Below are 16386 nucleotides of genomic sequence, written 5' to 3'. Positions count from 1 at the left end.
GAAGGGAAGGGTGTGTGGAGACCTCACAGCTCCTGCCAGGGCCTGAAGGGACACAGGGGAGCTGGAGAGGGACCCTGCAACAGGAACTGCAGGGACAGGGCACAGGGAATGGGTTCAGATTGACAGAGGGCAGGGCTGGATGGGATATTGGGAATGAGGAATTGTTCCCTGGCAGGGTGGGCAGGCCCTGGCACAGGGTGCCCAGAGCAGCTGGGGCTGCCCCTGGATCCCTGGCAGTGCCCAAGGCCAGGCTGGACTCTGGGGCTGGAGCAGCCTGGGACAGTGGAAGGTGTCCCTGCCATGGCAGGGGTGGGAATGGATGGGATTTGAGGTTCCTTCCAACCCATACCAGTCTGGGATTATGAGATTTCTGAGCCTGTTTTGATCTCCAGTTTTATCCCAGGAGCTGGGAATGTTTTTTCACTACAGTGACTTGTAGCCCATAATACCTTTTGATGACAACACCTGAATAAGCCAGGTTATCTTTGTGTCCCTGTGAACCCTTCTGGATTATCTGGACAGCCTGCCTTCCCTTTCCAAAGCACAGCTCCATTCCTGGGAAGTTCTTTGCACAGTGCTAAGAAGCTCTTAAAACCTTTTGGGGACAGCAAAGGCAGTTATTCATTTTCCTCCATGTCAAAAATGAAATCAAAACAACCCCAGAAGTTTCTGATTCAGCTCTGAGACTCTCAAACATTTGGGAGCAGGACTGGTGTTGATTCCTAAGGTTTTCAGGGACTGTCACACTCTGCAGGCTGTGCTTTGTGTTTGGTTTGTTGGCCGTGGTGCAAGCTGGAGCAGGCAGGTGTCACAGGCCCTCATTTTCCAGGGACATGGGATATCTTTAGGGTGAAAGGCAGCACGGAGCAATGGTGCCCCTTGCAAAACAGAAAACTGCTGGATGTGAGTGCTTGAATTTCAGATGGATTGAGAATTAGTGGCTTTAGAGTGGATTAGTATTGATCTTTGTTTGTCTAATTATCATAATCTGGGTGATTCCAGCGCTGTTCTTGAGCTGGTTTACAAACCTCCTCCCTGTGTATTTAGGGAAAGGTCAGAGTTGAACAGTTTTACCAAATAAAGCTGCAGCCTGTGCTACAAAATCAAAACCAAATACAAAATAGAGAGAGAGCAGGTGGCACGAGCAGAAAGGGAGATGAAAGTGCCACTCTGCCTTGAGCTGGCCTGCAGAGCCTGGCAGCTCTGCCAAAGCAACACCAGCACTGCTTGGAGCCCTCTTCACACCCAGGGAGACTTTGATTGATCATTATCTGTGTTCAGAGTCACTTCCAGAGGAGACACCAGTCAAGTGCAGGAAGGCAGAGTGGTATTTATTCACTGGCTCTCCCTCTGCATTATTGCATCATTTAGGGCAAATTAATTGGTCTCTTTTCCCCCCCACCTTCTTTGTTTGGATTGTAAATTATTCTGGAGACTTCTAAACGCTGCTGTGCTCTCCATATTGAACAGCAAAGGGCAGCTGAGGGCTCTGAGATCCAGAAAATATAGAATGCAGCAGTTGATTAATGATAAGTTGGGAATAAAGTACAGTTCCTTTGTGAGGAACTGTGGGAGATCCCACCTTAAGTCCATCAGATGGGATCTTCTGCATCCTTGGCTCCTCTGGAGGGGACTGGTAAGAGAAAGACAGGTGGGATTTGGGGTGTTTCTCACCCCAGCATTCACTCCCTCTGAGAAGCAGAGCAGCAGCAGGGCAATCTTCTCACTCTCTTCAGCTGCCTGGAAAAAGGTTGGAGCCAGGATGGGGTCGGGCTGTGCTGCCAGGGAACAGGGACAGGACAAGGGCAAAGGGCCTCAAGCTGGGCCAGGGGAGGCTCAGCTTGGACAGCAGCAGCAATTTCTGCATGGAAAGGGTGCTCAGGCCTTGGCAGGGGCTGCCCAGGGCAAGCCTGGTGTCCCCATCCTTGGAAGAGCTCACACAGGTGTGGATGTGGCACTTGGGGACCTGGTTGACTGAGGATGACTCAGAGAGCTGATGGCAGCAGTGCCTGACAAACAAAGTGATTTCCAAGCCAGGCACTGTTCCACAAAAACACACTGGGGAGAAAAGAGGCAAAAATCCCAAAGAATTGAAGTGCTGGGGCGTGTGGACATTTAGATGGAGATGGCTGGGCTCAGCTGACCTTTGGTGCCAGGGAAGGACACTGCTGATGCTGCTTCTGTCACCACATCTCCCTCAGGGTGTTGGCTGTCAGATTCCAGGGGGTTTCTGCAGAGCTGGTGGAAGACATGGACACGTTCAGTGTCTCCAGCCCCGGGTTGGTGGGGACAGGGAGATTTTCTACATCCCTGCCCCAAACAGGGTGAGACATTTCACACAAATTATTAAATGGTTTTAAGGCTGGCTTTGATCTCTGCTTTGTGCCAGCAAAGTGGTCTCTGGATAAAGAACTGTGGAATTCCAGAGTGGGTTGGGTTGGGTTGGGTTGGGAGGGACCTTAAAGTTCATCTTGTTCCACCCCTGCCATGGGCAGGGCCACCTTCCACTATCCCAGGTTGCTCCAAGCCTGTCCAGCATCCTTTGGATACTTCCTGCCACAGCTCCTCTGGGCAACCAAAAAAAGAAGGTTAAAACCCAATAAACCAAATAAATCAATTTTTTGAGAACAGCAAATCTGCCATACAGAGCCCCTTTCCCAAGCTCTTCTTTCTTTTGTCCTGACTTCACCCAGATCACCTCTGGATCAAGGATTTCATCCAAAAGTTTCCATTACTTCACAACAACTTATGGCAGCACTTTCATTTCTTAATTAACAGATATTAATTAGTAGCGCTATGAAACAGTGGAGAAGACCAGATGTAACTGGAACCTCAGATGAATATAAAGAGGTATTTTTAGCAAGCCTGTCCTCTTTATGAGCACGTCCTCAGTTTAAAACAGTAAAAGTTGAAAGGGATTTGGGGTCTTTTTGGTGTTGTGTTAATTAATAAATTCCACATCCTCTGCAAGGGGAAGGTCATTGCTCGTAGCTGGAGCAGGGAATGGGATGGGAACCAGGAGCAGCATCATTGCTTCCTAATTAGTGCCTGTGGGCGCATTAACCAGGTGTTCAGTCATTCCAGAACAGGAAAAACGGGGAATTTTGCAAACTTACAGCTTCTGTTAGTGTTGCATTACAGCTCCCCAGCCTGTCAGAAAAGATGTGTCCAGTTGCCCAGCAATCTGAAGTTCTATGGGGAAATATGGGAAGCTGTGAATTCCAGGCTGTAACTCAGTGTAAGTGTAGTGTGGCATTTTATTTAATTTTATTTCTCTCCCAGCACCAGCACTGCTGTGGAAATGTGTTCTGCCTAAAAAGGGAGATGTGGGGACACGTGGAGCTCACTCTCCCTCGGTGGAAGAGGTGTCATAATGTTTTCCACCCAATTAAATCCTTCAATATTGGACTCAAACACCATCCAAGCAAAAGGATTTCACAAAACAAAATCATGGAGCTGTATAAGGAAGAGATTTTCCCCAGTTCTCTGGTTTCCTGCTGTTCACACAGGCAGTTTTCTTCGTTGGGAAAAGGGAATGGGGAAGCCTGCACAGTGACAGTGAGGGTAGGGAGTGGCATTGCATGGTTGGAATCTCTGTCATTTGGTGCTTCCTTCAGAAAGGTGGAAAAAGCATCCACAGTGCTCTGGGTTGGAGCTCAGGAGTTGGAAGGAGTGGTCCTTTCCAACTTGGGATATTCCATGGTTCTCAATATCTGAGAATCTCAATTCTCAGTTCCCACTTCCATGGTTCTCAATATCTGTGAATGGCTGCGGCCTTGATGAATCAGAGAATTCCAGAATGGTTTCAGCTGGAGGGGACTTTAAATCCCATCCAGTGCCACCCCTGCCATAGACAAGGACACCTTCCACTATCCCAGGCTGCTCCAAGCCCATCCAACCTGGCCTTGGGCACTTCCAGGATATCAATTCCACCTTAGATGCTTTTCTTTGAACCTCTGGAAGTTTCCCTTTTTCCCTCCTAGCAGAACTCCTTGGGATTTTCCCCTGTTAGGGATAATTTTTCCCCTCAGGAATCATTTTCCCTCTCTTGTCAGAATCCACAGGGGGTTATTTTTGTCCCTCAAAAGTGTTTTGTCCCTCAAAATATTTTGTTTAATACCAGTAAATTCCATTTGGATCATCCTTTTCCCAGCATATCCAGGTCCTACCACTGCTTTTTCCCACCTTTCCTAGGATGGAATTTCCATTTTATTCAGGGAAGACCACAGGCATCCTTCTAGTTTCAGCATTTTTGAGATTTGGGGGTAAAAGCAATCGATGTTTTCCTCACACTTAAGCTGGAGCTTCCAACATACATTTGGAATTTGCATCTCACATCTGTGGCAACTTGGATTCAGGAAAATGTGTGTGATTTTCCCTTTGGAATCACTGGTTTAGAGTGATTTTTTGCTGGTACTTTTTTGGTTTGTTATAAAAAATAAGAAAATGTGGTTATAAAGTTAAATTAAATTAATTCTACAGCAGGTACTGAAGCAGGATTTGCCATGGAAAAATTAGGGAGTGAGTTACCAGGTGATTACAGGATAAAGATCCTTTTCCCCCTACTTTTCCTTGTGTTAGTAGTGCTGATTGCATTTTATTAAAACCCTATACTTCTTTATACCAAATGAAAAAGAAACTAGAATTTTAGGAATTATTTTTCAATGAAATGTTCTGGTGGGATGTTTCCCGGGGAGGAGGAAAGCACAGAGAGCCAGATCCCAGCAGGGAATCTGTGCTTGGAAAGGCTGAGGGCCAAAACTCCAACACCACATTAATGAAATGTGGGAATAAATCACTCTGGGGGTGTGGATATGGAACTGAAATTATCCATAATTTTAGTATTAACCTCATTGGCATCCAGCAATGTGTTTCCTTCCAGCCATGTTATCCTTGGAATTTATCCCATCAGTCTGACCAATCCAAGTTTGTGACTTTGCCCTACTTTGGGCGTGGTGGGCATTTTTCCCTCTTTTTCCTTTTTGGTTCTGCAGAATGCTGCCAGGAATATTCCTGCCTTTGTGGCCTCAGGTTTAATTTGGGAAGATTGGAGGGATAACATCAGCACAGAGAGGTCGGGAGAGCAAAACCTGACATTTGGGTTAAAATGCAATAGGTTAAGACAGGATCACTGGAGCAATGTCCAGACTCCCTTGTCATTTGTCTTGGAGATAAATACCATAGGAAGGTCAGAGTGCCTCCAGCCAATCTGGGAATTGAGACAGAAAGGCAGGGTATCAACTCCAGGAAGGAATATGTGACACTCTGAAGATAAACTGCTTGATAAATACATCTAATGAAGACAAAAATATTATTTTCCAGAAAAAAAAATATAATTGCTCGGGACAAGCTGTTCAGGGAGTTACTAGGAAAGCAAAAACTTGATAAATTGATGGATTCTTGCTCTAAAACATGTATAAAAGCTGATAAAATGCTGGTTTATTGCTCTAAAATATGTCCAGGTCTGTCTTTTATTGAGCAAGCACAGGAAGCCAAGGCAGTTTTTATGTGCTGGTAAAAGGGTTAAAAGAGCTGCTATGGAAGATCATGGAATTCAGGACTGGTTTGGGTTGGAAGGGACCTTAAAATCCATCCAGTGTCACCCCTGCCATGGGCAGGGACATCCCAGTCTGTTCCAAGCCCTGTCCAACCTGGCCTTGGGCACTTCCAGTGTTCCAGGGGCAGCCACAGCTGCTCTGGCCCTCTCACCACCCTAAAAATAAAAATACCCTCAATGGTAATCAAGTTGAGGTGAGCAGTTTAATTAAACTGCACCAAAACTTAATTTCTGAGGGGTTTTTATGGACCTCCATAAATTAAAATATAAATATATAAAAATATTTTGTATTATAATAATTCTATGTAAGTAGATATAAAATACAAAGTCCACAAAGTAGAGGCAACTGAAGTTGCTCATATGGAGTCCATTCACATCCCACTATTAAGCTTCAGCTCTAAACCAATTTTCCAAATTATTGTTGGGTTTGCTGGTTTGAAATTTAATTTTTTATTAAATCTCGCATTCATGCTTTTGGAGATAGACAAGTTTCATGGTGAATTTAAAGCATATTGGCTATCAGGCAAATTGAAAAAGGGCTGGAGTGATGTGTTTAGCACAGGGAAAAAGAAGAACCAGAAAAGTAGAGAGGAAAAGTTAAAATTTCACTTGGACACTTCCAGTAGTTGTGCCCTGCAATGTGTTTGTGATGTGCTCAGTGTCCCTTTCCCACTCTAATCAAGACACAGATAATTAAGATATAGCAAATTCAGTGATTTTTTTTAAAAAATTGTATTTATTTTCAGTATTTTTGTGCACAAATAATGTCTTTATTTTAATCCTGCTCTTCTTTGTGGTTGCTTTGTTTATTTTCTGAGGGACAAACACATTTTGTGGTTTCATACTCAAAGAAATCAACGAGGTCTCTTCTGGTCTCCATCCCACCCTGGATACTCCCAAAATATCATTTATTATTCCTGTGGAAAAGTTAAAGTGCCTAAATGCCACATTGCTGTGATGGTCATGGAAGAAAATAAGATTAGAAATGGATGAAGTAAATTAAAGTTGTCATGGTCAAAGGGCGGCTGTGTGGAGAAGGGGAGATTAAAACTCTGGATAAGGCTGAGGTGGGATGGGGACTAAAGTGGGTCTTAGTTGAGGTTTATCCCTGAGATTTGTGGGATGTAGGTGGATTTTAACATTTATTGCAAGGGACATTCTCACATCCAGGGATGGGATGGATGTGGATCCTGGGCATGGCAGTTTTGGGAAGGAATCAAAAATCACAGGTTTGAGAAGGTGGGCAGTTCAGAAGTTCAGAAAGAACCATTTCATTGAAAATGTTTCAAATATTTCAGAGCAATTCCAGGGCAGGGAACGGAGCTGGGGAAGGGGCTGGAGCCCCAGGAGGGGCTGAGGGAGCTGGGAAGGGGCTGAGCCTGGAGCAAAGGAGGCTCAGGGGGCCCTTGTGGCTCTGCACAACTCCCTGCCAGGAGGGGACAGCCAGGGGGGCCGGGCTGTGCTGCCAGGGAACAGGGACAGGACAAGGGCAAAGGGCCTCAAGCTGGGCCAGGGGAGGCTCAGCTTGGACAGCAGCAGCAATTTCTGCATGCAAAGGGTGCTCAGGCCTTGGCAGGGGCTGCCCAGGGAGCTTTGCAGTGCCCAGCCCTGCAGGTGTTGATAAACTGTGTGGATGTGGCACTTGGGGCCATGGTTGGTGGTGAGCAGGGTGGTGCTGGTTCATGGTTGGCCTTGATGGTCTTGGAGGGCTTTTCCATCCTTAACAACTCTGGTTCCATGGAGTCAGCAGTGGGGTGGAAGGCAGAGACACACCTGGGTGACAGTGACACACCAACCCCACCCAGCTGACAGTGACACACCACCCGCACCCTGGGTGACAGTGACACACCAACCCCGCCCAGGTGACAGTGACACACCAAGCCCACCCAGGTGACAGTGACACACCAACCCTGCTTGGGTGACAGTGACACACCAACCCTGCTCGGGTGACAGTGACACACCAACCCCACCCTGGTGACAGTGACACACCAACCCTGCTTGGGTGACAGTGACACACCAACCCTGCTCGGGTGACAGTGACACACCAACCCCACCCAGGTGACAGTGACACACCAACCCTGCTTGGGTGACAGTGACACACCAACCCTGCTCGGGTGACAGTGACACACCAACCCCGCCTGGGTGACAGTGACACACCAACCCTGCTTGGGTGACAGTGACACACCAACCCTGCTCAGGTGACAGTGACACACCAAGCCCACCCAGGTGACAGTGACACACCAACCCTGCTTGGGTGACAGTGACAAACCAATCCCTTCACCCTCCCTGCCCCCCAGTGGTGTTGAGCTCACAGAAATTCCCATTCCCTTCCCTTCCACTCCCACAGGGGTTTTCTTATCCTTTTCTGGGTGGTTTGGGCTGGATTCTCATGCTTTTCTCTTCCCACAAAAATTCCAGCTTTTATCATCCAGTGATGCAAAATGATGGCATTACAACACCTTTGCCTGTGCCCTAAAACACCTTCAAATAATATGTCAGGGGGAAAAAAAGCACCATTATTCATCTTAGCCATTCAAACATTGGAAAATAAGGAGTTTATTCCCTTACAAAGGTTATTAGAGCTGGAAGCACAGGATAAAGAGCAGGATATGGGAAGTTGGATGCTCATCTTTTGCTGCTTTGCTTCTCCACAGTCCAGAGGAATGCTCTGAAGGGATGAGCTGGGTATTTTACAGCAGCTGATGCATTGCTCCTGAAGGTTCACAATCCCTGGAATGAAAAGAAGGGAATGAAATCAGTGCAATTATCATGGGGGGGAGTGGGGGGTGCTGTTCTTCCCCTCCCTCCAGAGCAAACACAAAACCTCTCACTAATTATTATTGATTTGTCAATCCCTTGGATTCAGCACTGGCAGAGGGAGCTATAAGGTCATTCCCACTGCAGAAATATCCTGGAATTGTGCTGGGAATGAAATGTAGGGTATTTTGTAACACTCCCACACCTTCAGAAGACAAAGAAAACAAAATCATCTATAATGCAGCATAAAAATGGCATTTTCCTCTCTGACCTCATCAAAAGAACTCCAGCTTTAAATGCTTCCAGCTTTGTAAGGCTTTTCCCCCTGTCTTTCCCTGCCTTTTGGCATCTTTTTAATCCCTAAGATTAGCATTTGCATTGGTTAAATGCACCTTAAAAAGCTTTTCATAGCAATGGTTTAAGAGCTTAATAAATTGAGCAATTTTATTCCAACCACTGATGCAGAACAGTGGGAGCAGAGGGATCTGCTCTGTGCATGTGGGTTTGGGTAAAAGGGGATTTTTCCATCAGTGAAAAAAAAGAGGAGATCGCTGTTATATTGCATGATCCAAAACTTAATTCCATATATTCATTATCCCTAAATTTTTTGGAAGTTCAGAGTAATATTGATTCCAAAGAAATGTTTGTAAGGCAGACTTCAAGAGAAGATTGGCCACTTCTTGGTGGGAGAAGGTTCGGTTTAATAGCTGGGATTGTGTCCTGGGGTTCCAACTTTGATATAATCATGGAATATCCTGAGTTGTAAGGGGCACACAAGGATTATTGATCCCAGCTCCTGGCCCTGCCCAGACACCCCAGCAATCCCACCCTGTCCCATCACTCCTGGACCTCTGGCAGCCTTGGGGCTGTGCCCATTCCCTGCCCTTAGAATGGGAGAATGTGCTGTGGGTTGGAGGATTTGAAAACCACCTGGAAAATGACAGGGGACAGTGATGGAATATTCATGGAATCACAGAATTATTTAGGCCTGAAAAGACCCTGGGATCATCCAATCAAACTGTTACTCCAGCACTGCCAAGGCCACCACCAGGCCATGTCCCCAGGTGCCATTTGGCCTTCTGAATACCTCCATGATATTCCCTGGAAAGAAGCAGCTGTAGATTCTGTCCAGAATTTTGAAGATCAGTGCACAACTGATCTTCAAACTCAGGAGCTTCTCTGAGCAGATCCTCATCTGGTGTATATTTTGTTATCTATTGAATGAGTGTAATTTTTAAAAATTGAAAACATCTGCATAATACTTTAAAAAACCCCATCTACATTCATAGATGACTGTCAAAACTTCCTTTTAAATGGATTTTGAAGAGTTTGAAGCATGAATTCAACCACTGCTTGCCATGAGGAAAATCTGAGGGGGAGGATTTGAGATGAGCTTAAGCCTCTCACTTCTTGAAATTGTTTGGATTGCTGATTTAAAGACAACAGCTCAGAATCATGGAATGGTTTGGGTTCAAAGGGCCTCAAAGCCCATCCATTCCCACCCCTGCAATGTCAGGGACACCTCCCACTGTCCCAGGCTGCTCCCAGCCCCAGTGTCCAGCCTGGCCTTGGGCACTGCCAGGGATCCAGGGGCAGCCCCAGCTGCTCTGGGCACCCTGTGCCAGGGCCTGCCCACCCTCACAGAGCTTGGGTAGCCTTGGATTGCAGTTCATTTCCTGAAAAGCATCCTGGATTTTTGGTACCAAAATGTGTTGGCAGGAAAATTTTTTGTTATTTGTGAAGAGTGGAAATTCCCATAGAGGTGGCCCCAAATTGGTTCCTGTTTAAGGCATGGAATTTTACTCATGAATGAATTTTCCTGAGTTGTTTTCTGACAGATTTCTGAGTTTTCTTAGTAGACTTGAATATATTCAAGATCTATTATAAAAGAGATCTACAGATTTATATAAAATATATATAGAAAAGATCTATTTTGTCTTTTACTTCCAATTTATCAGGCTGTGGTGGTTTTTCTTTCTCATTATTCCCTGCTTTCCCACTTCTCAGATCCAAGAATCATTACATCTTTAGGTTGCCATCTCTTGTCTATTGACTTCTCAGTGACTTTTGCATTCTCAAAGGTTAAACATTTTCCTTTTTAATGTGATTTTCCCTCGTAACAGATCCTCTGGCAGCCTGATAGATGGAGGCCATACTAACCTGAGGAATAAGTGTCAATAATCTGCTGCTCAGGAATGTAACACAAATCCTTGTGTCCCACTCTGCAGGCCTCCCCCAGTGAGTGAAAGTGCCCCGAAGGGAACCGTGGTCACCGTTGTCACCGCGGCCGCCTTGAACCAGACAGTGGTGTACTCCATCGTGTCAGGGAATGAAGAGGGTAAGTGCCATCATATTCATATTCATATTGATATTAGCATTTCAGTCTTGTGGAAATGGGGAACCAGAGATCTACTGGAAATTGTGGGGAAGTAAAGCTGCTGAGGTGAATCACAGAATAATTGAGGTTGGAGAAGAGCTCTCAGGTCATGGAGGTGAAATCCCACCTCATCTGGACAAGCAGGAAGGAATTCAAGGGCTGGAAGGGACTGACAAGAAACCTGGAGAGGCATTTTTTGTAAAGAATGCGGTAAGGGGGAATGGCTTCAGGCTGGAACAGAGAAGTTTAGATGGGATATTGGGAATGAGGAATTGTTCCCTGGCAGGGTGGGCAGGCCCTGGCACAGGGTGCCCAGAGCAGCTGGGGCTGCCCCTGGATCCCTGGCAGTGCCCAAGGCCAGGCTGGACACTGGGGCTGGGAGCAGCCTGGGACAGTGGAAGGTGTCTCTGCCCATGGCAGGAGTGGAATGGATGCACTTTAAGATCCCTTCCCACCCAAACCATTCTATGTTTCTGTATCTATCATTACCAAGCCTTTGGAGATAAACTAACGATCAGATTAATTAGAAAAATTACAGGAAAATATTTCTCACTGGTGTGAAAATTCCCATGGATGCCACATAGTGTGAGTCCATGACACATCAAAATACAAACATAAATAGCTTTGATGGAATTGACTTGCTTAAAAATCTGATTTAAGGGATTATAGACTCGGCCGTGCTGTAACAAATATTGGATTAGAGCTTGATATCCAAACAAAACATCCTGCTGGGATACTCTCTGTGTTCCACCTGGAAACCTTGACAAAATAACACAGAATTATTGGGAGGGATGTAAAGAATTCCCCATCCCATCCTCCCTTTTTTGAGAGTGGGCTCTGTGTCTTGTCCCATCTTTCCATTTATACTCAAAACACATCTGTGCAGGGAGTTTTACTCCCTGATCCTTTGGGTCCCTTCCAGCTCAGGATATTCCATGGTTCTGTGATGCTGGGTTGGTTATTCCAGTAGCAGGGCAGATCAAGCCACTCTGCTGCTTAAAAATATCTTCAAAGATGAGCTAGGTGGGGTTTTCCAAACCTGAGGGAAGGAGGCAAGGAGGGAACGACTTCCTTGGCAGTGTCAGAGAACTGTGTCATCCCCAAAATAAAAGCATTAGGCACTGAAAATCCCTGTTTATGCATCTCATAAAATTCCTGTGTTTTTGCTGGCTTCCAGATGTGTTTGCCATTAACAACAGAACAGGAGTGATCTCTTTGAAGAAGCCTCTGGACTATGAACGTGTCCAAAGTTACGAGCTCCGAGTGCAGGCAGACTCCCTGCAGGTGGTGAGGTCCAACCTGAGGGTCCCCTCCAAAAGTAAGTGTCAAAAATACTTCCTTTGCCATCTTTTTCATACAGATGTCGCTGGTGTTTGCTGAAAAGGCTGAAATTGCTCTCCAGGGACCTTGCTGTGTTTTAGGGGGGTGATGGTGATGATGGGATCACAGCCCATGGTGCATTTTTGGATCTGTCAGGCTGACTTGGCCACAGAAGCTGTGGCTGCAGTGCCCAAGGCCAGCTTGGACACTGGGGCTGGGAGCAGCCTGGGGCAGTGGAAGGTGTCCCTGCCCATGGCGAGGGTGGCACTGGGTGGGTTTGAAGATCCTTTGCAACCCAAACCATTCTGGGATTCTGTGTTAGTTGAAGGTGCTCAAATATTTGGGAACATGCCCTAAACCTTGAGGATGCCCTGAGACACTAGGGTTCCAATACCTTCATCTTTCCAGTGCTACCCACAGAACCAGTAGGAGATTTTGAGATTTTGAACCTGGATTATCCTGGATATTTCTTTTTCCTTGAGTAAGAATTGAGTGTGTGGAGTGTGTGATACATCAGGGTTAATCAGTGGTCAGGAACCTGGCTTTGTTAAGAGCAGGGTGAGGTCCTGTGCAGGTTTAGCCACTGCCAAGGATGTACCTGCCAGAGCTGCCTGCTTTTTCTTGAGCCTGGGAGAAATCCAGGTAAGGTTATTACCATAAAAATACAGCCAAGGAATACCCAGCAAGCAGATGAGGCTCCCATCCCTGCAGCACACAGCTTTCTCCAAGCCTTCCTGACAGGGCTGAAGGCACAAGGCAGTCAGCAGGTCCTTCCCTCCATTCCCTCTTCTGACTCACACTCTGCACTAGAGCAGCTCTCCCAAGGGAGCAGCCCTTCAGAAAAAGTGATGGCTGAATTGCTTTATTCAGGAATGCTTGATAATGATTGGGGTTTGACTTCAGGCCAGCTTAAAGGAGCACAAGCTGGGTGCCTTTGGTTCTCCATGAGTATACAGCACATCTATTCCTTAGAATGTACACTGTGCTGCAGGCATGGCTAAGGAATTTGATTAAAATAAATATATAAAATACTTTAGTAGTGTCTGGCCAGCTGAATCACTTATGACTTCGTGATGGAGATCCCTTGATGTCTGGATTTGATTCCAGCGTTTATACAATGAATTCTTTTCCATTTTCTTGGCATTTTGTTTATTTTTGAGGAATTTTCATCAGGTTAAACACTACCTCTGAGTTTCAGGGCAGTGAATTGATGAGCTGCAGTGGGAGGAGATGGGGCACAATTAACACATCACTGTGGGCTTTGCTGAGGTTGAACTGATGAATCATTTGGAGCTGGGTGACTTGGAGTGCACAGCCCAAGGATTATACAACACTGAATTAATACAGAGCTGTGACACCCACTGGCAGTGACCTGCTGCCACTTCTGGTCTTGGATACCCCTTAATCTGTGGAATTTGTTCTGAAATTTGTTGGTGACCTACTCTTGAACTGCAGGGATTTCTGGGCCACTCACTTCAAAACACACATTGAGCGTGTCCAGGGCAGGGAACGGAGCTGGGGAAGGGTCTGGAGCCCCAGGAGAGGCTGAGGGAGCTGGGCAGGGGCTGAGCCTGGAGCAAAGGAGGCTCAGGGGGCCCTTGTGGCTCTGCACAACTCCCTGCCAGGAGGGGACAGCCAGGGGGGGCCGGGCTGTGCTGCCAGGGAACAGGGACAGGACAAGGGCAAAGGGCCTCAAGCTGGGCCAGGGGAGGCTCAGCTTGGACAGCAGCAGCAATTCCTGCATGCAAAGGGTGCTCAGGCCTTGGCAGGGGCTGCCCAGGGAGCTTTGCAGTGCCCAGCCCTGCAGGTGTCCCAGCAAGGGCTGGAGGTGGCACTCAGTGCTCTGGGCTGGGCACAAGGTGGGCACTGGGCACAGGGTGGAGTCCATGGGCTGGCAGGGATTTTCCAGCCTCAGGGACCCTGGGGTTCTGCAAATAACACAGCCCTGACAAACTGCTCAGCCACCACACAGGCCTGAATGTCACAAAGCTCAGAGGCTGGGTATCAAATTGTTTTCAGTCATGGTATTATAGGAAATAATTATGGAGAAATAGGAGCTGGAGTTTCTGTCTGTGCAGGGGAAAAGTGAAAGTGCATTAAGTGTAACTGAGCTTGTCATTCAGTGATGGTGCCAGATGATAGTGGGGCAATAATTGAATAAATATATGAGGAGAGAAAGTAAATTGAGATGTCCTTTGGAGTATGAGAACATCAAATTGGTGACTTAAACTGGGGGTTTCATAGATGATGCTAAATCATGCAAAGTCACATTCTTGTTTTCAGCAGAGCCAAACTCATTAAAGGAGTTACTTTAACTGAAACTTCATGATATGAAATTACTGTGTTGTTTTACTTCATTTGAGTGGAAGGTGAGCTGGGTTGGATGATGATGTGTTAAAAAGCTTGGAGTTCTTCTTGAGGATTCTGATGATGCTGAGCCCTGAAGGACCTTCAATATTAATGGAGTTTGGACAATGCTCTCAGGCACAGGGTGGGATTTTGGGACTGTCCTGTGCAGGGTCAGGAGCTGGACTTGATGCTCCTTGAGGTGAGAAGGTCAGGGATAGGAGGAGCAGAAGGATTTGTGTGGAAGCAGAGGGAGCAGCAAAGAGAAAGGGACAAAGAGCATGGGAGCAGGGTGGACAAGGAAGGGCAATGAGAAGCTTTTACCTCCCAATTCAACCTGGTCCCAGTTGTAGAACCAAAGCATTGCTGGGCATGTCCAGAGCAGCTGTGGCTGCCCCTGGATCCCTGGAATTGTCCAAGACCAGGTTGGACTCTGGGGCTTGGAGCAGCCTGGGATAGTGGAAGGTGTCCCTGCCATGGCAGGGGTGGCACTGGATGGGCTTTAAGGTTCCTTCCAACCCAAACCATCCTGGGATTCTGTGATTTCACATTCCTAGAGATACAAAGATAATGACAGAACCTCATGATGGCTTTTCCTGTTTTTAAGAGGAATTAATTGACTGGGTGACAAGGTGGAGATTGGTCACAGGTCATACTTCATGGTCTTGGAGGTCCTTTCCAACCTGGATGATTCTATGACAGGACCATGTTAGACAGGGTTTTTATCTTGCTGTCAGAAGATTAGAAAACAAAATCACCTTTCCATTGCTTATTTCCACATTGTATCCAGTCAGGTAGAACTGTTTGGCACCTTTGGCACCCCCAGGGCTGGGGTACAAAGTACAAAGGCACTGTCCTGGCTCTGCTGAACCCAGCTGTGAGCAGGGCTTTCCTCTGGGGGCTGGGGGTGAGGCAACAGTCCTGTCTCCTTCAGTTTTGCTTTTCTAAACCCAAAAGCCCCTTTGGGAATAAAATGGAAATGGGAGTTTTACAACTAAAATTCTGCAGCTGCTTCATAGTAATTGGGAATGATGATTCCACTCTGTTAAATATGAGCATGAATTCTGTGTCCCCGTGGTGTTGATGTAACAGTAAAGCAGCCTTATGTTTTTAGTTGCAAAAGTTGGTGCTGGCAGTGCTTTCCAAGTTGGCTGCTCTGGCAGTTCCCAAATCCAGGAGTTGTGACAGATGGACCCAATGCAAGCAGAGCCAGGAGAGCTGATCCTGCTGCCTCACAGCTCTGGGGGAGCCTGGGACAAACTTCCAATTTCTTTGGGCAGCAGAGCAGTGCATTTTAGAGAGGCTGCACAAAACCTGAGCTCCCACTCAGGTCATTATTTGTTAGAAAAAGAGGTTTTATATGGATTTAAATCAGACCTCGGGTCTGTGCTGCTCCAAACACGTCGCTGTTTGCTTCTTTTTGCACTCTCTCGAGCAGTGACAGCACATGATGATCTTCTTCAGTCTTTATGGGCTCGTTTAGATCTAAATGCCACTGAAAAATATTCAGTGCTGATTCCTGCTTGGTCCTGCCAAATGCAGGAATATGAGCTGGAGCCCAGCTGCAGTTCAGCACAGCTCACCTGCCAAAGCACAGAGCCTGCTCCACGCAATTGTAAGGCAGGAGTAAAGCAAAGTGCTCCTAAACCCTGGCCAATCACAATTGTCCCTCCCAGCTGGATTCAGATGAACTTTGGAAAGGTTCTTTGAAAATCTGCTCCTGCAGAATTGCTTTTGGAGACGCAGGGATTTATGTGAGAATCACCCATGCCTGAAAAGCAGCTGTATCCATGGCTGGGTTGGAATGTTGCAGAAGGCAAGTGCAGTGCTGCTGGTGAAAGCACTGAGTAAAACTCACCTGGGAACACTCAAAAACATCCTTGATGCTGTCCCAGTGTCCAAAAATCTTTGCTTTAGTTCAGCTTCATTTCTGCAGCCTGGCAAGAATGCATAGGCTCACATGGATCTGGCACATTTTTAGATGGGGAGACTGGAAAAGAACTTTGAACAAGGATGTTTGGGAAAAACT

At 46.6% G+C, this 16386-nt stretch overlaps 1 protein-coding gene across 1 annotated transcript in view; it reads left to right on the top strand.

Annotated features, from left to right (window-relative positions):
• LOC136559720 (protocadherin-15-like) overlaps positions 1 to 16386 on the top strand; it is a 767555-nt gene that overhangs the window by 692850 nt on the left and 58319 nt on the right. Inside the window, exons 39-40 of the mRNA XM_066555080.1 lie at positions 10543 to 10652; positions 11869 to 12009. Coding sequence (XP_066411177.1) covers positions 10543 to 10652; positions 11869 to 12009 — 251 coding nt within the window. The remainder of the gene's footprint in view (positions 1 to 10542; positions 10653 to 11868; positions 12010 to 16386) is intronic.

Source organism: Molothrus aeneus, chromosome 8, assembly GCF_037042795.1.
Source record: "Molothrus aeneus isolate 106 chromosome 8, BPBGC_Maene_1.0, whole genome shotgun sequence".
Classification (NCBI taxonomy): Eukaryota; Metazoa; Chordata; class Aves; order Passeriformes; family Icteridae; genus Molothrus; species Molothrus aeneus.
The sequence above is the reverse complement of the archived record's forward strand: the minus strand, read 5'-3'. Positions and strand labels throughout refer to the sequence as shown.